Source organism: Scomber scombrus, chromosome 7 (genome assembly GCF_963691925.1).
Source record: "Scomber scombrus chromosome 7, fScoSco1.1, whole genome shotgun sequence".
In the NCBI taxonomy this organism is placed as follows: Eukaryota; Metazoa; Chordata; class Actinopteri; order Scombriformes; family Scombridae; genus Scomber; species Scomber scombrus.
In genome coordinates this window covers 19,271,695-19,295,275 of record NC_084976.1, presented here as the reverse complement: position 1 = coordinate 19,295,275, position 23,581 = coordinate 19,271,695, and the positions used below count along the sequence as shown (strand labels likewise).

At 39.2% G+C, this 23,581-nt stretch overlaps 3 protein-coding genes across 4 annotated transcripts in view; 2 read left to right on the top strand and 1 right to left on the bottom strand.

Moving 5' to 3' along the window:
* The window catches only part of foxj2 (forkhead box J2), a 321,604-nt gene that overhangs the window by 45,116 nt on the left and 252,907 nt on the right, over positions 1-23,581 (bottom strand). The gene's annotated exons all lie outside the window — the stretch shown is intronic.
* Positions 832-5,343, top strand: LOC133982946 (coiled-coil domain-containing protein 106-like). The gene is made up of 8 exons (XM_062421840.1): positions 832-936; positions 1,370-1,439; positions 1,548-1,646; positions 1,848-2,069; positions 2,210-2,266; positions 2,399-2,680; positions 2,807-2,971; positions 3,072-5,343. Exons 2-8 carry the CDS (start codon positions 1,370-1,372, stop codon positions 3,386-3,388), a joined length of 1,212 nt encoding a protein of 403 aa, XP_062277824.1. The 5' UTR covers positions 832-936; the 3' UTR covers positions 3,389-5,343.
* On the top strand, positions 6,348-17,223 carry u2af2a (U2 small nuclear RNA auxiliary factor 2a). 2 transcript variants are annotated; one of them, XM_062421814.1, is made up of 12 exons: positions 6,348-6,924; positions 8,293-8,434; positions 12,479-12,514; positions 12,837-12,943; positions 13,119-13,270; positions 13,487-13,603; positions 13,695-13,833; positions 13,968-14,047; positions 14,877-14,999; positions 15,157-15,243; positions 16,461-16,709; positions 16,821-17,223. In XM_062421814.1, the coding sequence occupies exons 1-12, from the start codon at positions 6,876-6,878 to the stop codon at positions 16,953-16,955; spliced, it is 1,416 nt and encodes a 471-aa protein (XP_062277798.1). In that variant the 5' UTR covers positions 6,348-6,875; the 3' UTR covers positions 16,956-17,223. The 2 variants fall into 2 exon arrangements, with proteins under 2 accessions (XP_062277798.1, XP_062277797.1); XM_062421813.1 differs by having other exon boundaries at positions 13,695-13,851.

Sequence of the window (23,581 nt, the reverse complement as noted above, 5' to 3'; positions counted from 1 at the left end):
TTTCCTGAAATTATAAAAAAGTATGTTTTCCCCCCAGATGACATTAATTAAAAACGTATGCCTATGATGGTTATGGTATGTTAAATATATTGATGTTCAAATAACAGCTGCGTGAAAAACCCTATTAAATGTCAAAACTGTCGCCTGTTTTCGTTGACTTGTTTAGCATACAGGACAGGTGCCACACCTGCTCCAGGAGACTATTGTCACCAACACGGCAGTTAAGTGTGCATTATTACGAATACATTTGTAGGAAACATGCTCAAACACTTACCTTTACTGTACGTTACCCGATTTGCTGATTATTTAAACTGCAAAAGTATTTATAGTGGAAATTGGACCTTTTCAACCTTTCAGGCTCGAATATGTGAAGTCACCAGGTAAGTGAAACCTGACACCTCGTCACCGGATTTACCTGTCCTGCAGCCTTTGTCCAAGGTGGAGGTGTTTTCCTCCTTGTGTGTTTCAACATGAATAGATCACACATGATATAATACATATAATGTTTATTTGTATTTTTTAAACACACACACACACACACACACACACACACACACACACACACACACACACACACACACACACACACACACACAGAGAGAGAGAGAGATATATATATAGTATATATATATACAAAAGCCCCGGTGATTTAAATAATGGCATTGGCAAATTAATATTTAGAAAACAACGCTTTTGTAGTAAAATAGTGAATAATGAATGTCCATGTGGTACTTTTTTTTTCTCTTTCTCTAACAGTGAACTGCACCCCATTAATTTATCAAACCCGGAAATGACGTGGGGAGTGTTGGAGAGAAAAAAAGCCATAATTGTTATTGTTAGCTTGTTAGCTAGCGGATGAAGTCGTGAAATGGAGATATGACTGAGTAATAACATCTTATTACATGTGCACGATTAAGTTATAACAACCGTAAAGTGGTATGTACCGGTTTCTGCACCATATATTTGTAGCACGGGGGATACTTTGAATGTGTGAATGACGGATAGAAACACTGAAATGTAGATAAAAGGATGGGAGTGTGTAATTTTATATTCATAGCTTAATTCTTGCTAACGTTATACCACCTGGCTAGCAGGCCGTCACAAACTAATATCCGACTTACACATCCAGTTCATCTGTTGAAGTTTATACATGTATGACCAGAAAGGGGGTTTATGATTAAATTGGCTTTGATTTTCTGTGTCTGCACATAAAGTGTGACAGTAATAGTGGATTGTGAACAACCAGTACATATTTCAAAAGTGTACAGTGCAACAGTGTGTAATGTCTGAGCTAGTTCATAAATAAAGCTGGATAACATTTCTAAAAACTAATCTTAATGTTCTCCACCTGGTCTGGGGTGTGATGGAGATGGAGGACGGAAACAGGTCAGATGCTGCCTCCACATCCAAGAGCCACGCAGGCTCACTTCACCTGCAAAGTAAGACTGTAAAGTTAATATGATTGTTTCATTCATTTATTTATTGATTGATTTTGCAGTAGGTTTGACATAATTCATTCATTACTGTACACATTTTCTCCTGTTCAGCTCCAAAAAACGAGGACACCTATGAAATTGCCATCCCCTATGAAGAGAGCAACTTTGAGCAGCAAGGATTTTTCAACCAGACTGACCAAAATTTTGATGGTGAATGTCAAGATAAATATTTTGAAATACACTTTCAGAATAGAATAGAATATCTTTATTGTAATCGTACAACATTAACTTTGAAACTTCTGTATTGGTGCAATAAATAACAGTACATAAGGTAAAAACTGAACATTTGTACATTAATGTCTTACTTTACACATGATAATTTCCCAAACTATATTGTTTGTCCTTCCCCAGAGTCACCCCCATCTGCTGGCCCGTCTCCTGTCAACAACTCATATATGGTGATCACTAACCTGCGAACCCAGCTACAGATCTCTCTGGAGAAAAACTCTTGGCTTCAGAAAAGAATTGAGGACCTGGAAGAGGAGAGAGACTTCCTCCGTTGCCAGCTGGACCGCTTCATCTTTTCCACAAAAAGCCATGGACAAGACCAGAGTCAGAGCCAGTACAGTAACGGTGAGGAAAGGAGACAGGTGCAACGTGATAACCTGCCCAACAAGAATGAATGAGGAGAAGTTGATTAGAAACATAACTTTTTCTACAAGTCTCTTGGATGGAAAACAGATTCTTACTTCCTAATATTTATTTCCCTGTAGGTTATGAGTCTAGGCGATTCAATTGGAGGGCAAGAAGAGAAGAAGATCGTCCTGCTGGTACTCCAAAATTTAGTTTTATATTCTTATATATAGTTATGCTCAAGTACCGTCTGTTTATTGTTAAGAAGGTCAATGTATCTTATCTTAGATCGTAGATTCTCATTTTATTATGACTCATTCTCCTTACAGAACTACAGAAGACGGACTCACAGCATTTCCCCTCTCGTCAGTTTATCCATCGAAGACCTGGTCCTCCAACTATGGTGCCTTCCAAAAACCACGTCTCAAGTCCCATAACTAATCAGCTTGCCTCTATGAATGCTTTGTTCAACTCTACGCAATCCCAGGCCCTCTTGCAAGGCCATAGCCATAGTAATCCAAACACTACAGTCAGTGGTAACAGTGGCAGCAGTAACAGTGCTGCAAGGTCATCAATTAATGAAATGAGTGGACATAGCAACGTAGGCACAGGTAATACAAATCAAATGGCATAATGCTTTGCATCTCTTGGGAAAAAAAGAAATGTAAAAAAAATAATGTTTTCTTTGGCTTTTAGCTTGTGGGTGTTGCTAAGGAGAATATTTATTGTCTCACTAGATTCTCTTTCACTCCTGGGAGAATCTGACGAGTACTTGGAGCATGACGGTTACCTAGAGGAGGAGGAATTGATATCAAGTGAAGATGTCATGCCAGATACCATTAACAACAGACACCAATTAAAGAGAAGGCGGGTCTTACGAGCCCCTAGAGAGCGGCAAAGAGGTAAAGGAAGGATTTTTGCAACAAAAATTAACATTTCATGACAAAACTATAGTCTGACATTAGACTGCTATAGCTAATTCTCTTAATTCTTGTTTTTCAGTAAAAGATGCTGCTGGAGTGCTGTTTCGCTACAAGAAGATTTTACTTACATATCAACGCCTGAAAAATATGTCTAAAGCCTTCCAAATTCATGGTGTAGACCGCAACACAGTGGCTTCCACCACACCCATTGCTGAGCTGCTGCTAGTGGCTCCAGAGAAGGTGGCAGAGGTGGGCGAGTTTGACCCGTCCAAGGAGAAGTTGCTGGACTACGCCCGCCGTTGCTACACTGCCCTGGACGAAGAGACGCTCAGCAGGGTGCAGGCCCTGAAGAAGAATAACCTGCTCCTGCCCATCTCCTACAGGTTCAGACACTGAAGGGAGAAAGAGGTTTCTCACCTCTGAGGCACAAAGATGTCCAGAGGCATAAGGAGTTTATTGCTCTCTCAGTGCCTGGGACATGGTCATGTTAACTGTGGTTGAGGTCCTTTGTTCCTCAGACAAAGAAACTTTTAACATACCACTTTTTTAATCAATATGATGTACAGGTACATGAGTTTCTTCAACACATCCTCACCGTCGTCCCAATAACATTGAGGAAGTTGGGGTGCTTGCTGAGTCAAACACATAGGTCTCATTGCTCAAAAAGCAAAGTGGCATGTTTGCGTGATTCAGAATTTTTGGTTAAAGATCTGTGAACTAGAATATGTTTTTGCCGTTAGGATTATAGAGGGGATTGCTTTTCCTTGGTGCTTAAATGAGTTTAACCAGCTTGGCTCATTTTATGTTTCAGCTGTTAGGTTTCCTGGAGTTCAGTAATTGATTGTTGAGATAATTTCAGTTCCTGACAGCCTATATGATTTTTAAACATATAGCAATTTGTGTCACTTTATTTGTGTGCAATCCTATAAAATATTGTAGCTGTCAATCATAATCATGTCTGTGTATGTTAAAATTATACAGCACAGCATTGATTTTGTGGTATTAAGCCATTCTTTTAAGAAATCACGACCATTTCCATGTGATTAAATTGTTCTATGTGTATTTGCCGTATTACTTTTGTCATTATATCCTCAACTATTTTCACTTGCCTTAAAGCAAATTTTATGACGGCTTTGTATGAGAGATGCAACAGTTTTGGGTCACTTTCACTCTGAACACTCATTGAATTAGACTTCGGGAGTAATTTTTTTTTCTCCTTCCCTTTCTGTATCTCAAGGTTTAAAGGAGGAGAAAATTCTTAAAGAGAAGGAAACAGATACAGTCATGAACTGACAATAGGAGAGACTAGTCTGACGTTATGTGGTGCAAACGCCTTTTTACTTTAACATACTTCTGGCAACACAAGACACAGTTGTTTTTAATTTAATACAGATTAAATACAGCCACAGACATGTTGGTGATATTGTATGTGTTTGACTTGTAATAATATCGCCACCTGTTGGCCTTGGGTCCAGATTCAACAACACTACTGCTGCGTTACTGTGTTCCACTAAGGGTCGCACCAAACCTTTCTGTGAATTACCTGCACTACAATACGGTATATGTCACTTCTTATGCTTCTGGTATTGAAGCCCTTGTAATGCTTTTGTGACAATAATACCTTTTGTAAAATATGGTACGGAGCATTTACAATGATAAACTGACTATTTGTAACATTGTGTAACTTCTAGTTCTGTGTGAAAAATTATGGACATTAATCACACAAACAATTTTACAATGAGAGCTTCAGCAAAAGCAACTAGCTTGTACACAGGGATGATCTATTATTGCTTCCTAATACTCTACTACAAATGCATGTGAAAAGAGTTCTTCAATGGTCTGTAGTTTATAGAGGTGTTGTCGAAATTCATATTAATTCAAAGCAGCAAACATGTTGATATATTGTATGATAATGTGTTGTGTTTATACTGGTACAGTGAAATAATTAGATCCCCTATATTAAAACAGATTTGGTTAGAGTGGTATACAGTGACTCTTGGTGTAAATTAACCTATTTTGATAAAAGTAAACAAATAGGTACTCCAACCTGTGGAACTAACGACAATTACACTGTCTTGTTATTTCTATGGTTAAAAACAAGAATTGTAAGCTAAGGGTGCTGGAGACTTAGCAAAATCACATGAGGGTGCAGTATTTTAAAAACCTATTTGTCTAATTTTTATCTCATGTGTTAAAAGTGTATTTCACTGAAGCCATACCTATCATTCACCAACTGCACATTTAGACTGAAATGTTATTAAAGCATATGATTTCTTACAAAAATTTGTAAAATCCACTAATTGAAGAAATAGTTATGATTCACCGCCTGTACTATTGATACAGACATGTATTAAAACATTTGATTTCCTACAAATAATGACTTCTTATTCTGCTTATCCATCACAATCACAATGACAATTCTCATTGTGCTAAGACTTTTTCTATTATTGTAATTGATCAGAGGTTTTTGTGTGTACTTTGTAGCATATTTTGACCACTCAATGGTGAAGAATTACAGAGCTCATTCAACCACTGGCATATCCCAAAGACTGTAAAACCTTATAATCCCACCCACTACACATGAAGCCACTGCTCACTTCATTAGGTACACCTGTGAAATCTAATTCAATCCAATATAACAACTCTTCCATAAATTCTACTTTTTGAAGTTTATACATTTTCAGCTTTAGTTGGCATTGTCAAAAAAGTGATAATTCTACTTTATGTGTATTACTGAGATTGTATAGAGTGGTGGTGGTGTACTGGGGTGCATTATATTGACTGGTATTTTGCCGCCCTCATGTTTGTTAATAGAGTGGAAAAAATATGATTATTATTATTATATATATCATTGAATATAATGCACCCTAGTACACCAACATCACCCACTATGACTTCAATAATAAACATAAAGCGGCATTATCACCTTTTTGACAATGTCAACAAAAACTGAAAATGTATAAGCTTCATTCATGTAGAATTTACAAGTTGCTGTATTGGATTGCATTAGATTGCACAGGTGTACATAATGAAGTGGCAGGTGACTATGTATGTATCATAGACTGTATGTAAGAAATGTATGTATGTACATAAACCAATCTGTCTAAAGAAATGAAAGACAAGTAAGTAAGTAAGTAAGTACAAAAAAAGAAAGAAACTAATCTGAGTCTGAATGAAAAAAAGACTGTTGTAATCAAACATAAAGAGAACAGACTTCTTTTTATGAAACAGACTTAACTAAATCTAAAGAAACGTAATAATGTTTTATTCTTTAATCAAAAAACTTCCATGAAGTGTTTTTTTTTTTCATTCACTCGCCGGAAGTCTGTCATTCATCAACTTCCGGTATCACGGGGTATCTGGGAGACGGAGCAAAAAAGCGGGCATACCGATATCTTCTTTATTGTTTTCATTGGCCTTAAAACATCTGAAAGCGAAATACATTTGTGTTTATAGGTCAAACAGACCGCGCCGCGTGGGCCACTGACCCGCCGGGATCTGAGTTCGTCTCGAGGAACAGTCTCATTCATTCGGTTCTGGAACCCGCGAGCCGCCGCGCAAGTGTCGCGAGCAGCAGGCCCATTCTTCTGGCTACAAGCTCGTGAGCTAACGTTAGCAGGCTAACACATGAGAACACGTTTTGTGTCCCAATGACTCTGCTGTTACTCTGTAAATAAACACCACACTGCTAATGTGTGCACCGGTTAACTAGTTTAGGTAATTGTATTGTTACGCGGGTTGCAATTTAAATATATTTTACTCAAGCTACATCAGCAAGCCACTTGGTTTTTTGAAGTGTTGTTCACTTTGTTGCTAGCCTAAGCTAGCCGTCGCCAACTGAATAACGCAGTCGCGGAAAACGTAGTAGCCTCAACTCACAGAGATGTCGGACTTCGACGAATTTGAAAGACAGCTGTCTGAAAACAAACAAGGTAAATGAACTGATTTCACACCTGCAACTGAAAACGCTATTGATACTGTTTGGAGCTGCTGCCGCCACCATGTTACCTAGCCGTGGATATGTCTATTTCCTGGAACACTGTATTAGCCAGAGTCCTCAGATGCGTTATGGCTGTATCGTTTTGTTGTACTCGTCATTGCCAACGTTAAATGTTGTCCGTCACTGTTGTGTTTGATGTATATTTAACAGTCTCTAAATATACAAATGTAACTCATTGTGTCTGTATACGGGGCCGGGCTATAACATGGTATGCTCCTGCTAGTGCCAGCTGACTGAATGATTCGGACAGCTAGCATTTAGTCTTTGCAGCTGTTGTGTGTAGTGAACCTTCACAATGCAGTTCGTCCATACGTATGATTTCGTCCTGCTTTCTGCCACTACATAGAGTCTACATTAAGCTCTGTTTAACCTAAATTCAACACACCTCACATTGGTAGTAAATAATATTAGTCTATGTAATTAATGGGGTTTGTTCTGCGCAATGTGAGCTGGACAAATTACACATCGACACTTGGACAAAAGTTCAAACTACATACGTCCATTTTGTTTGGATGTGTGGATACATTGCATTGTTTAGTAACTATAATGAAATCAGTTTTATAGTATTGTGTAGCACTTATCATACATAATGGCAGCTCAAGGTGCTTACCATCAGCATAAAAGTGATTGATCAACATGATAAATTACTTTTAAAGCTTTGAATACTGAAATACAATTCAAAATTAACAAATGAAGCACATACACACAAATATAATAACAAATAGAAAGGAAAAGAAACAGTTGTCACACCCACTTGGCTAGTAAATGTCCAATGTGTAGAGTTTAATGGCATCTACACCTTGGAGCTTTAAGTTTTCTTTTAAACGTGGAAACACTGGGTGACTGGTCTCAGGTCATCTGGTAGTTTGTCACCAAAGTAACTAAAAGTTCCCTCTGAAGACCCAGCTGTGCAGTTATAAGACTGTAAGACACCGTAGTGTACAGTCACTATCAGTGAACAGGTTGGGCTTTAAAGACAGTTATACAGCACACAATTAAGAAGAGGTGTGATCTTGTCATATAATTGCTACCAAATACATGCAGTAGCATTACCATGTGAAATGTGTGGGATATATTTATATATGTTGGACAGATTCACAGTTAGTGGTGTGCATCATCTTTCTAGTTTCAATCTGAAATTACTTTACTGGAGTCTGAATGATGAAAACTATGCAAATGTTTCTAGAAGCAATTATTTTTATTCGTGAATTTCTTCGTTTTTGTTGTTGCACTGCCTGCTTGTGTATGTCGTTCCTTTTTTTCCTACCACTCTAAGTTGACAATCACTTTATTCCTCCAGCTGAAAGGGACAAAGAGAATCGCCACCACCGCCGCTCCTCTTCCCGTAGCCGTAGCAGAGAGAGGAAAAGGAGGAGCAGAGACAGGGATAGACGCAGCAGGGACCGCCGCGGGGACAGTAAGGAGCGCAGACATAGACGCAGGTGAGTACCTTCAGACAACTACACCTGGACCAGCAACATGTGAAAACTTGTCACATCTAGAACCCAACTATTAAACAATTAGTCCAACACCTGAAAATTAATTAGTATCTGTTTATTTAACCGTTATTATACAGATCAAATTTGACCCTTTTTGACATTTGAAAGCAGCAAAAACACTAAAAATAACATTTATAAAGCCTGAAATTTATGAATTTTCCTAAAGTGGCCCAGAATATACAAAAATGAAAATATTTCCAAATGATGTACTTTTTTGCAGTTAGTATAAATACTTGTACATAGAGGGTGTTCCGGGTCAGATTTGACCCATATTTATTCAAAATAATTGTTTTAGTCACTAGGGGGTTTTAAATCAAAGTAAAGGCTGGTTAGGTGCAATCATGAATCAGTGGAATTATACATTGGCATGTCTGTAATTGTGTCGCACACCTTTACACTGTCATGAGAACCGCCTGGGTTCACACTAAATCGTTACGTTTGCTAGAGTTTCCACCTGGTGGGCGCAAACATTTTCTCATCAACCAAAGGGGGGCCCAGCAGAGAAAGTTTGGGAACCACTGACTTAGTGGATCTGTTGGTCCAAAATTAAAAAGGAGCCAGTGAGTTGAAGAAGACAACATAGAGAAAATGGAGGAAAGCTCTTTGTGACATTTGTCAAGCAAAGACGACGCCACCTTTCCCACACACCAGGAACAGCAGCACAGTACTCTAGATCTGGCCCTGATCGGTCTGCAGTCTGTTACCTCAAAGGGACAAAAGAAAGGGTGACACAACTTCTGCACAACAAAAAGGGATTGCAAGGACTGTATAGGTTTTTTTTTTTTTTTTTGCAGTTTTGTTAGTTTGAAATTTGCAAACCAGTTTGTTGTTTTTGTTTTATGACTAATTTACTCTATGCAGAGTTGATTTGTACTATTTGTACAAATCTGCAGGCTCACCTGCTGGCTTAGCCAACTGAGCCAGTGGAGGCGGAAGCAGCACAGATGAGCGGAGCAGCACCAAATGTACAACCTTGTTCGGCACACTCACCCTGGCATGTGTGTGGGGACGGGGAGAGCACATTCAAATTAATTGCATTTCAGTTTCGTTCTAAGTTGATTTTTTTTTTTTTTTTAAGTGACAGCCCTTAATTGTACACTTGATAGAAAAGTAGTGCGTTTGGATTACGGACAGTGTTGATTGATTGGTTTTAATGGTTATAATAAAACCTACCATTCATAAATGTTGTTGCATCTTAATACATAAAATACATTTTAATAGAAATAATTACGACTGTTTTGCTCTCGTTTTAGATAACATGAGATCATAATATATTGTGAATGTATTCGCTCTGTGTACAAATAGTGTCAAAACTAAAGAAAACCGACTCTGCTCTCTGAAACATTATTGAAGGATTAATCACCTATTTATTAATGACTAATAAGGTACAAAATACATCTGTGCTTCAAAATTTGGTATATGGACTAATTATAAAGGGATACTTGGGCCAGGTCAAAAATGACCCACTCCACACTATGAATGGTCAGAATATCAACATTATAAAGGAGTTAATGAAACAATGAATAAATAAAAAAGTCAGTGATAAAAATAACTGTAGTTGCAGCGCTAGTCACATCATCATGTATCTCTCAGTGCTGGTCTTGCAGTTCATGTAATTACCAGAGGCAGTGGATTGTTTCAGTCAAGCATATGCAATGGCTGACAATGGTGTTGATCATATTAATTTAAACACACTATTTTTATCTCCGTCAGGCATGCCTGGAGGAGATTATGTGTTTGGTTGTATTTGTGTTCATGTATTTGTCCACAGCTAATCTCACACACTACTGGACCCATCAGCCTAATATTTTTTGTGCATATTTATAACTGTATGCTCAAGTAACTCCTGTGGTTGCCAATTGTTATAAAACCTTTTTTATAACATGTTTCATACTGCCATTGACAGCTGACTCCTCTCTCCTTTTAACCAACTGCAGCAAACGACTAGGCTAAAAACGAGCCTGTTGCAGGCCACATTTTGGCCTTTGTCGTGGCTCAAAATCTGACGTCCATTCATATCTTAAGATTAATTCCATACCTGATATGTTATGATCCACCAAAATTATGCAAAATACAAGATGAATAAATCCCTGTTTTTGTTAGTTTTACTGCCATCTTGACTGTAAGAATACTGAGAGGGACAATTGATTGAGATTTAAATCTCTTTTTGGGAGGGAGGGGTTTTATTTTGTGTTGTTATATCTAAATAACAATGTTTTTTAGTTTAGAACTTTGGACTTATATCCTGTTTATTGTTACCTAATTAAGTTTATACAGTCAGGCGAGGGGAAGATGCTCGGTTAGAATATCATTACACTATTCTGTGCACCTTGAAAAAAAACTGAGACACCCCCAGACACACCTAGTGGAGATCTGTACTCTTCTTGTTTGGTTCTGATGCTGTTTCACGTGTAAATAGTCAGTTTATCAGATGCCTCAGAGCAGCGTCACATAAACCCACACAAGCATCCACACTTCTTGGACTTTGTGTCCATTCTGAGTGCACACACACAGATGTTTTTGCCACACCAGCATGTCTCCTCTGTACTTTCCACTTCTACTCTTGGCATCACACCAGTCGCCTACTGTACTGTAGGTGGTTGCAAATTCCAAATTCAAGCAATTGCACTCAGAAAATGACATTTAAAGTCCATTTGCATTAAGCCTCACTTGGCATACAATCAAGATTTTGTCTCAGTAACACAGGCAGATGCTATTCTGGGCATCAGTGCAAATTCATAAAAGCTTAAGAGCTGTGTGCAGGAAGTTGAAATATTTGTGACTATAAAGTGTAGCGGTAGATCAGTGATATATTTTGACTGTCTGTAGATGAGCTAGTTGGGCTCTGTGAATTAAGCCAGTAAAAGTGGACTGCACTTTGACTTATAAAATATTATTTTATGAATAAGAACAAATAATGTTTTATTAACAGGTTGAGTTTTTATGCAGTCTATTTTGGAAGACGTTATTTTTGTGTCCTCTGTCCCTAAGCCCTGTGTCACAGGTGCTAATGACACTGTAGTCATTTTGCCTTAAGCTTGTAGGACAAGCTTTTGGACACAAAACAGCAGCTGTAGCCTCTTACATTGCTAATAATTTCCAACATTAGCACTTAATATCAAAGCTAAGTTATAAAAGGTCGACAGAGAATTTCAGATCCATCTAAGAGTAACAGATCACACAGACTGAAGTATATCTCCTGAGAAGCACACAAGTGTTTTTGGTCTGGTCATACAGTGTGTGATCATCTCGTGTTGATTCTGAGCTGCCGTGTATGATGAAATCTCTTCAGGCCAGTCGTTGTGGGAAAGTTTTTATACAGTTGCAAGTTCTTCCCAGATCACTATCAACCATGGTGATAACTCCCTGCCGTGCCTGTCCTACATCCAGGGACACCGGCTCTCTTCTGGACTTGCAACACATCCTTTTGGACATGACTGGGAAAGTTGAGGATAACATTTTCTGAAAAATATGCCTTCCTCTAAATCCAGTATTGATAGTCTAGTTTATGGATTATGTGCATCTATACGCATATCTCCATCTCTTAAATACTTTCTCTTGTTGAATTTGACCCCTGCCAGTCATCACCATCGCTCTTCCTTTATTTTAAATAAATTACTGGTGGATGCTTTTTTTTTAAATTGTTGTGTCAGCACTTGGTCAGAAGATGTACAGTTTAACCCCTCTCGCCTGTAGCTGCCATGTATTTTTGCAGCTAAAACGTTTGCTTTCATTAAGCCATTAGCGGCTCACAAATGGCCTTGCATGTCAGCAGAGAGGCTCAGTGAATGTGCTGTGGTGTTATTTCAACTCCAAATGATTCTGCGCTTTTAGAAATACACAGATGGCTCCTGCTAGATGTTTTTCTTTTCGTATTTGGTGAGGGTCATAGAAATATGGGATCTAATTTTGTGAAGTGGAAATGTTGGTAAATGTCATGATTGATTTTTGTGAGAGAAATGTGAAACCCTTCCAATGTCATTTCAGCTCACCAACCAGCTTCCCCCAGGACAATGCTGGAAGGTAATACAGCAAACTTAACACAAAGCTGGTTTGTGCATTATTGCAACACCTGCAATTTAATGACCTGCCTCTGATTCTATGTACTATTGTCTTGTTGTGTACATCTCTGGATTGGGTTTTCTATCTCTTCTATTCCCTTCTACCATTATATTTACAAGTTTTGATTATTGGTGCAAATCCCCTCAAACTTTTCTAGATTTTGTTTTACATTTTTGAAGAAATGACTCATCATCGGATCTAGCAGTTTAGTGCAGAGCTAATAAGAGATTTCTGTTCACGTGTTGGTTGGTCTTATATTTCACCTCTCCTTTTCATCCTACAGCCGTTCTCCACATCGTGAGAAGAAGAAGAATAAGGTGAAGAAGTACTGGGATGTTCCCCCGCCTGGTTTTGAACACATCACTCCCATGCAGTACAAAGCCATGCAAGGTAACATCTGTTTTCTTTTTATGATTTGTTTTAATAGACTTCTTAGTTACAGAAATGGATTTTTAAATTTTTAGTAGTGCAGCCGTTCTGCAGCATGTCAGTAATATGCACATCTGGTTAGAGTATAAAATATAATTAGATTATTGAATGTTTCCTGTTGGCTTTGCGCCCCCAGCTGCAGGCCAGATCCCAGCCACAGCCCTCCTGCCGACCATGACTCCAGATGGCCTGGCTGTTACTCCCACCCCTGTACCTGTTGTGGGCAGCCAGATGACCCGGCAGGCCCGTCGACTCTATGTGGGAAACATCCCCTTCGGTATCACAGAGGTGAGAGGAAGAAAACTTTTGAGGTTATTAATGTCAGATGACCTAAATTGTCTGTTTGATCCTTGTGTAGTTAATAATTTCAACATAAACGGTCCAGTATGTAGAATTTAGTTGGTTGCAATCTACAACGTCACTGCTAGTCGCCACTAAATCCTACATACTGATCCTTTATAGGAATCACTGGGTTTCTTAATTTCATCCTTATCTTTTTTGTAGGAGTCCATGATGGACTTCTTCAATGCCCAGATGCGTTTGGGTGGTCTTACTCAGGCCCCTGGAAACCCTGTTCTCGCAGTACAGATCAACCAGGATAAGAATTTTGCCTTCCTTGAGGTGAGAGGATACCTTTTTTATGGACGTCATTTGTAAATCTAAGAGCCTATCTCTGAAAAGTTTAAAGCTAATGTGTTTCTTTTCTACACAGTTTCGCTCAGTGGATGAAACAACACAGGCCATGGCTTTTGATGGCATCATCTTTCAAGGCCAGAGTCTTAAGATACGCCGTCCCCATGATTACCAGCCCCTGCCTGGCATGAGCGAGAACCCCAGTGTCTATGTGCCTGGTACACAGACAATTAATGGTTTTTACCTCTACGTACTGTTGACATAATTCATAAATAATTTCAGATTTTTATACAAGAGCTTGTCTGGCTGCCTCTTCGTTCATGTTTATCTCCGTCATCCTTGTCTCATGTAGGTGTGGTGTCCACAGTGGTGCCCGACTCAGCTCACAAGCTCTTCATTGGTGGTCTGCCCAACTACTTAAATGATGACCAGGTCAGTGTTTGTGCCTTTAAAGATGGAGTCAGTGATTCTGGAGAAAGGATTATTAAAAATGCTTGTTGTCAAATTCAGTGATAAACTCCTCACACAGTCTGCTTTGCAAATGGGAAAGAAAGTAAACACATCACTATTCCAGCCAATCAACAGGAGGCATTCATGCTTGTGCACAGGACAAGGGGAGTCATCAGAGCAGTTGTCTGTGTGAGGAACGGTGGTTGAATGAAAATAGAGGGGGAGGGCTGACAAATTTGAGAGAGAAACCGTGTCCAAATTACATAGAAAATGTTTTCTCACAGAACAGATACACTGCTATTTTATTGAATGTATAATCCAACATTCTCATGGAGACCCCCACGTGTTTGGCTGTTGCATGTAGTGAAGCATAATCTAATGTACATAAATATCCCACTGTACATGTGTTTTGAACTTATTCACTGAATCAATAAATAAAAATACTGTATCTCTTCCCCTGGAGCAGACATGAAAAGTATTTTGATTCAGTAAATTTCTTCTGCCAGTCAGGCTAGTGAAGAAAAGCAGTTTTTTTTTTTTTTTACACTTGTGATGTGTGAGAGAAACACAAGTGACCCTACAGCTGACACATTGCTTTGGATTCCACTATATTTCTCTTTTGTTCGTTGCTATTGAAGGAGCACAGAGGGAGGGATGAAATTGTTTGGTGTTTAGTTTAATTATCAGCAATCTTTCTCCAGAATGATTCTTTTTTTCAGCTTTGCTTGTAAACTGGGATACAGCTAATGTTTCAGCATTATTCAGCAGAATCATTAAACCTGAAGTGACTTTTGTGCCTTGTGTTTTTCAGGTGAAAGAGCTGTTGACGTCATTTGGCCCCCTGAAGGCCTTTAACTTGGTGAAGGACAGCGCCACAGGCCTATCTAAAGGATATGCTTTTTGTGAATATGTTGATGTCAACCTTAATGACCAGGTAAGCAGTGCAACAGAAAACAGATGTTCGCAGGACACCGTGACATTTATTGACCCCCTTTTTAATGATCAGACAAATTTTAACTGAAATTGTCAACTTTCCACAGTTGTTTGGGCTCTCAGTTACAGTATAATTGAAAACCTTGATACCATTACAGGCTATTGCTGGGCTGAACGGCATGCAGCTGGGAGACAAGAAGCTCCTGGTGCAGAGAGCCAGTGTGGGATCCAAGAACGCCACTCTGGTAAGTGTCCAGGGGCTGGACAGATGACAGCAGGGTGGTGGGAGGCTGGATGCTCCCGTTGAGTTAGGGTAGATATCGTAGATTTTGTAGGTATAGATGGTAGAAGAATATTTGCTTTTTAGATCAACTTTAGCAATGTGTCTGCTACACACAGCATTTTTTTGTTAGTGTGTGTTTTTCAAACACATCAGCGAAGAACAACTGCAAAAAAAGTCAGTGCATTTGTGTGAATTTCCGTCCATCACTGACATTCAAGGCACTTAAAGGGAAACTTGCTGATTTTCAACCAGCATTGTGTCATTACAATGTGGGTCATATATGCAAATGAACAATATTTAACCTCCCTCCATGTTGCCTGCACCCAGAGCTCCATGCTCATTAGCTGGCTAAAGTCCCCCTGGTCATCTGCGTCATACCTTAGACTACAAACTATGTTTCCTAATTTTCTGTAGTGGTGCCCTCAAGGACTGTAAAAGGTGGGTCTCCCAAGACAAAAGTTACGCTAGTGATGGGGAGAAGCAGACACTAATATATCATATTATTAAATACTTAATTTGGAGCGGAGATGTGGCACCACTGTTACAACTTACAAGGCCAAATTTTGTGCTGTGGAATAAATTTGGGGAATCTACAGCCTTTGATTCAGTTTAAGGGTAGCAATTTCAAAGTTAATTGGACATTTTATTGCATACATGACCCAAGTTTTTAGGAATCATGGTCTAATTCTCCCTTTTAAAACCCACCAGCCTGAGTCACTCAGGATTTCCAAAAACAAGTCTAGCTCTTTTCCAGCAGGTTAATCAAGAGCAACAGGAAAAAACAATCAATGTTTTGATAGAATTATCTGTACTGTCCTGTCCACCATGTAAGAACATAATTATTTAGAACACCCAGTTATGTATTTTCAGAGGAAGAAACAAGAATACACAATAAATAAAGTACAGCTAGATGAGCAGCATGAACCTGTGTACAAAAACAACTCGGTGTTTTGATTGGTTATGCATTCTAAATTCCCAAACCCCCTTTCCTTACATTTTGTGACACCCAGTGGTAAATAAAACCAAAACCACCTGGTCAAAATGGCAGTGAAGCGTAGATTAAACATTCACATCATGCACAATAACAAACAACCTGAGAGGCATAATAACTTGCTACAAAAAGCTATTATGTAAAACATTCCATTAACCTTGTTCTAACCTTTGTGTCTATCCTTCCAGACAAGTATAAACCAGACCCCAGTGACGCTGCAGGTGCCGGGTCTGAATAGCTCAGTGACTCAGATGGGGGGTCTTCCCACCGAGGTGCTGTGTCTGATGAACATGGTGGCACCAGAGGAGTTGCTGGATGATGATGAGTATGAGGAGATTGTGGAGGACGTCAGGGACGAGTGTAGCAAGTACGGCCAAGTGAAGAGTATTGAGATACCTCGACCTGTGGACGGCCTGGAAGTGCCTGGGACCGGCAAGGTATGAACTGTTTGTCTCTGACTCAATTATCCAAAGTAGATGTTATAATATATGATTTGATGATATGCTCGCAGTCATCATCTAAGTGTTGTTTTCTGTTCTTTTCTGTAGATCTTTGTGGAGTTCATGTCAGTTTTTGACTCCCAGAAAGCCATGCAGGGGCTGACAGGAAGGAAGTTTGCCAACAGGGTGGTGGTGACCAAATACTGCGATCCAGACGCATATCACCGCCGGGACTTCTGGTAGAGGACGCATGAAGAGAAGAGGGGGTGGGGGGGAGGGAGGGGGGGAGGGGGATGTGTACTTCCTATTTCCAGATCAGATCCCTCTGGATGATTTGGTAGAGCAACATTTCAGGTAGATCTGAAAGTATTAATCATTTGGCAAATGGCTTTGGTGATATCCAATATATCATTTGAGATCTACAAAATGTTTGGCAGTTAAAACGATTTGGACTTGGAGGAATAGGAAGGGTTTATATTCAGTCCATAATAAAGAGGGGCTAGGCTCGAGGGGTGAGGGTTTAGTGGGGCGGGTGGGGGGTGGGTGTCAAAGATTTTTGAGAAATGTGTGTAATAATAGGTCCAGGTTGGGGTCAACAACTTTTATACTTTGTGAGACAGGGATGTCATTTTGGGCGGGAGGGGGGTGCCACACTTTAAGGTTTGTATTTAAATGGAAGTAGCCTGTTTTAAGTACATTAGGAAGGAGTTGCAGTTGGGAACTAACTGGACTATTCTGATTGAGAAGCGAGACGGGGAAAAAACAGGAGTGTTTATTTGTGAAAGGGAGATGTGGGGGAGATGGTTGAGGAAGATGAGGGCATTTTTGTTTGATCATCTAATGTAGATATACAGTAGCTGTAACATCCACTTCAGTTTTGCCATCATCATTAGAAAAACAAGAGGAGACTTTTCATTTTTAGATTTTTTTTTTCTCCTGTTTGGACTCATCATTTCTTCATGTTTCTTCATTTTCGTCAGACTACTGCCCCCCTCAGGACGATTGTTAGAGAATCTGTTGTCTAAATGGACTCTATCTGAATGTCAGCTGTTCTTGTTCCAATACTGTGTGTAGCTTCACTGATTTGAGCTGTAATATCACTTGTGTTCAGGCCGCAGAATAACACAAACTGCAGAAAAGAACGTTTAATTATTCCAGTTTAATTCTTCTTTTTTTCCTGTTTTGTCATTTTCTTTCATGTCCATCTTTTGTGCACAGCTTTTAGCAGGTGGGATTGTCATGTCTCAGCAGTTCAGTCCTGAAATTTTCAGAGAAAATAAACAATGGAAGATTGGGAGAGGCAAACAGATTGGTATGTAAAAGGGGATTTATCTAGTCCTTACCAAAAAGCCTTAAATGTTATTCATGTCAATTCGCTTAGGAAAGAAATTCGGCTTGCCCCTCTATCATTACCGGCTGTATGTTCATAGCTGTCACTATTGTGCTTTAGCCTTGCATTACCAGTTCATTTTACCCTGTTTCCCTACAAATTTGGGATGTAAGATGTGTAGATGTGTTGGACCCCATTGTTTTTTTTTTTGTGTGCAACGTCTCACCTCTTTGACAAGACCAAATAAACACATGACTAATAACTACGACTCATGTTTTACAGAGTGATGGGCACTTTGCTACAGAGTGAAACCAAAACCACCACTTCTCTCTGTCCAGTCAACTCCCAGCCTGATTTATTTAAAAATAAATAAGTAAACAAACTAGATAAATTGAAAGTTGGTGGTTTGTCTACACAAAGAAAGAAAAAAACTAAACAATGCTGCAGCAGCTTGTTTCAGAGATTAATGAATCAAAGTCTGCAGAAAAAGACTTGCCATCAATACACATAATTGAAAATAATCACTTCATCTGTTATGTTTTTTTTAGTTACTTTTTAGCTGTTGGGATTTTCTTTAAGACATAATTGTAATATGCTTTTCTCTCATCTTCCCTCATCTTCTGCCCTTGATTCTCTGAGGACCACATGTTCACACTGTACGGGCTTGAGACTGCTTTCATTTGATTCTTTGGATTGCTTAAGACAGAGCTGAAGAGAGATTGTGTCAGTGATAACACTTTTGAGATGTTACTCCTTACTTTCTGAAGTCTGCTTTTTCAGTGTCACTGTCATTTAATTTTTTTTTTTCTGAAAAAAAAAAAAAAAAGATTTCTTAAATGAATTAAAGCCTAAAACCACATCTAGTTTATAAAAGCTGGAACAGTCTTTCATTTGTCCAATTTGTTTTCAGATGTTGATTAAAAACTGAATTTACATGATGCTTTTTATTCGTTGTGCTCCTCTCTTATGCACTTCCACACCCAGCATCCCACTGCAGCATAGTTTTATTCAAACAGTTAGTGATGACGCTTACAGTTAATTATGGAGATGGAATTAGACTGGAGCCATGTCCGCTCAGATTCATTTAGATGACATAATTTATCAAGTCGTGCAGTTAATGGTAATGTCCAAGCGATGGAGCCATTTCACGTTTACAAAAGGTACTTAATCAGATTTTTTTTTTTAAAATGTAAGATGACATATTATCATAATACAACAAAGTGTGGTTGAGTATGTTTTCCACAACTTTTAATAAATGTTTTCTTTGTTTCTAGAATGAAAAGGAACTCAAATCCTTTCATCCCACCAGTTCCTTTATTTATGGAAACTAAACTTCGTCAAAAGTGTTTTCCAAATATAAACTTTATATATAATATACAGTTCAAACAGGACAATCTTCCACATCATTTCATGGTACGGCCCATCTTATTTTAAATTATTCACTCACCCAACCAGACAGCTCATCTTCCTAAACATTAACAAGAAATACATTTTCAATCAGATATTTCCTCTTATTCTTATATTGTTTAAAGTTACATCTTAAGTACATAACATATATAAATTAGTCTTCTACCTGAGCTTTTTTTTTCTTTCTCATGTCATGCTTTGTATATATAAAATTAGAAATAAGCATCTTTTGGGTTTTTTCTTTCTCAGGACATCTCTGGTCATTTGATTTTAACCTGTGCAAATAAACAAAACAAAACATATTTAGACCCCATTGCACATAAGTTAATGTAATTATGAATTGTTGGAGCAGAATCTATGCTTGGGCTGTCAAAATACACCCCCATATCAAGCAGTTTTGTCCTTTTTATTTCAATCAGTCCACATGAATTCACAGACTTGGTCAGCAGTAATAAATCCAATAAAGAAAGGCTGTGTCCACCTGGGACTTATTCAACAGGGAGTTCCTGTAAAACAGTTGCAGGAAATCATCAAATCTCTGACATGCAATAATGTCCTGTGTCAGCTCTATACTGCCCATTTCCATCTGCATCGCTGCACCCCGCTGCACAAGACCCGGCTGCAGGGCCACTGATGCAACGCTCTCTACACTGTTCCCTGAGGGCAAAGATAAAAAAGAAGCTCTGCTGGGCTGCTGGAGCCATGTCCACCAGAGGAAACATGTAATACTGACCCTGCCTCTCTTATAGATCAGGAAACTCAGGCTGTCTAACATAAGACCTATTAAATGTTATTAGCAGCTCTCCCCAGGCCTGGTGCTGCAGTGGAGACTGTAAATACATTATCTCCCTCTAGTGGTGAATGTAAAACTCTGTGATGGTCATTGTCATTCTGAGCAACGCTCCCCCATTGATCCTCATTCAGAAAGATAGAACACTGCAGCAGAGGGAGAGTGCAACACTGAGGTAGGATGGATGCGGTACTCTGTGTACATGGACCAGTTTCCATTCAACTTACAGGAGTTGGAATAATGTAAACATCTCTGAAAAACTCAAAACACAGGTGCAAACAAAGGTCAGGGGAAATGCAAATAGGCATTTTTGACATGTCACAGTAGGAGAAGCATAGGTGTAAGTAATCGAATGGATGATGGCTGAATTCCTTTTAGCTCCTTCAGTTTCAGGGTCCTTGTTGCATGCTGGTCCTTGCATGCTGGTTCGCTGTCACACTGGTCATGGCTTACTGTGATACATGAACACAACAGAGCCATTGCTAAGCTTATTAGTCACACCCTTTTTTATCGTGACAAGTCAAAATGTCAGCTGTGAAAAGGTCTATTAGCAGCATTTTGTTATCTATAAAAAGGATTTGGCAGTCATTTTTATATGTAGATAAATATATATACCCTCATCACCGGCCACTTCATTACCTGTGCAGTCTAATTCAATCCGACACAACAGCCCTACCATAAATTCTATTTTTATGAAGCTTATACATTTCCAGTTTTTGTTGACATTGTCAAAAAGGTGATGATTCTACTTTATGTTTATTATTGACATTGTAGTGGGTGGTGGTGGTGTACTGTGGTGCATTATATTGAATGGTGTTCATACATGAGGGGAGCAGAATATTAAGAACACTTTCATAAGTCTCGTAAAGGTAGAATTTATGGGCTGTAGTATTGGGTTGGATTAGATTGCGCAGGTGTTCCTAATAAATTAGATGGTGAGTGTATATTGTAAATATTATATTATATATTATATTACATGTGGGTTATATTGGTAACCCTGAGATTATAGCCTGCAAAGTACAGCGTACTAACATTTACCAAAGGTTTACCAGTACAGTACTTACTGATTGATATAGGTACAAGGGAACAAGATGTGCAGTTATGAAACAGGGGCTGACAATATGTGAATTTACAAAGTATTTGTATTTGTATTTGTATTTACTTCATTAAAACAATTAAAATGACAACTCCTCCGTCTCCCTCAAGGAAAAATCCAGAATCTATGCATACACACAAGATGTCTCCTACTTTCCTGCAAAGTCCATTCTCAGTGTAATTCTCCATTCACGTTCGGCAGATGGATGTGAAAACAGTCATCTAGTGTGAAACTCTTCACATACTGAAGTAAGATTGAGCAAAACATATTTTTGAGTGGAGGGGGACTTTAGACAAGTGGTACTTATTCTAATATTAGGCCTACAGGATAGGCAACAGTAGTCTATAATCTTCTGAGCAACAATCTGCCGATTGTGGTCATACGTACCCTCTAATATTGGAATAGGTACCGTTAGTTAAAAAATACTTAGAGAATAAATACAAAGATGGTATTATTTTTTGGGGGCAACAATGGAGGTCTGTGGAACGGAGGAATAAGCTTTATCAGGATATGGGTAGACAGACGTTATTTGTAGGATTTGTTGGTTTGGTCTTTTTGTGGTATTTGTTGATATTAACAAAAATACAGATATATATAATATCACGGGGCATTCTCCTTTAATTGGGGAAATATTCTCACTGCCCACATTAGAGTAAGAAAAGGATGCAGCTGTAATGTGCACAAGGGTGGGCAATGTGTGCATGGGTGCATACATGCATACGAGCATACATGTGCACAGCTCAGTGTGTTCAAGCATAAATCAGTACTGCTGACAGGGGCACTTGAGTGATGTGGAGAAAAGGTTGTTCACGTCAGCATACTGTAGATTATTGATGGCCTCGGACTGTCTGTGGACATTTTCTATCAATCTCGTATGATGGCGGAGCAGAGATAGGCTGTGTAATTAGAAGCAAAGTCATTTTAAAGAATTGACACACATATGTACATTAAAACAGATAGCTTTCCCTCAGATTAATCCATTTATCATGGCTGTCATATGCCCAATATGTTTCCCATTTCTCTGAGAAAGTCCATCTGCCAGCTGCACCAGCTAAACTGCAACCTCTCCAAAAAAAGGAGCAAGGCTTGACTGTTTTGGAAACTGTAGGTGTTTATTTTCCTGTTGCAGCCTACAGCTTGATTCGTCCCTTTTCTACAATTCTTTCCTGTTCTGTCTCTCTGTCCCTGGCTCACTCTCAGTTTGCATGCCCCCCCCCCCCCCCCACACACACACACACACACACACACTCTCTCTCTTTCTCCCCATCCCCCCCTCTCTGCCCTCCCAGAGCGTGGCTGGCCGCTGGGGTTGGCCTCTCTCTCTCACGGTGCCACGTAAGTAACCTAAACTGTGGAAGAGCTGAGCAGGGCTGGGCCACGAGGAAAGCTTTCCACAGAACCAGGCTGAATCTCTGAAATCTCTATGGATCTTGTTTAGTGAGGAATGAAATGGAGATGCATTTCTCATTTTCCTCTCCCAACATCTTCATTTCCGGATCTGCATCCATACCTGCATCTACTGTACCTCAGATATTAGTGTTTTTATCCCACATTCATCTTCTTTTTCCCATCTTTCCCTCACTTTATTTCTCCATATGTGTCTCTCTCTGTTGCTTTTTCCATCTCCTCAGTTTCAATTAAACTCTCTGTCTTTCTGTCAGATTTTCACCTTCCCCACACTGTATTGTGTTGCTGTAAAACACTATCCTGGCCCCTCTCATATAAACACTGGCTCCTCCTCCTTCACCCTTATTTAATGTCATTAACAGGTGGCTGTCTAAAATAGACATGCACACATATACAAACAGCGGAGCCGTCACAGATACAGACATGTTTTTAATCATGGCAGAGCTGTCATCATGTGAGCAGACCACCCTGCAGCACTACTGGTCATTGATTTAAGATCTCCAACATTTACATAGAGTGAATAGGCGGCTGTTGAGATTAAACAGGAGTTGCAGACACAGTCTGGGGGCCAACCAGTGCACATACACACACATTTAATCATGAACCATATTAACCAACCAGGCTGCAGCCCCCTCCCCTGTTACACTCACTTTCCATAACTCTTACGTACATCTCTCCCACCCCTTTTCTCCCCCTCTCTCTCTTACTCTCCCATCACCACTCTGCCCCTCTGTTAAGTTTCAAGCGTCTCTTCCTCCTGAACTGAACAACACACACCAAACAGGTCAGACTTATTCCTCTTTTAAGTGCATTTGTTGCTTTCTCATGCCCACATGTCA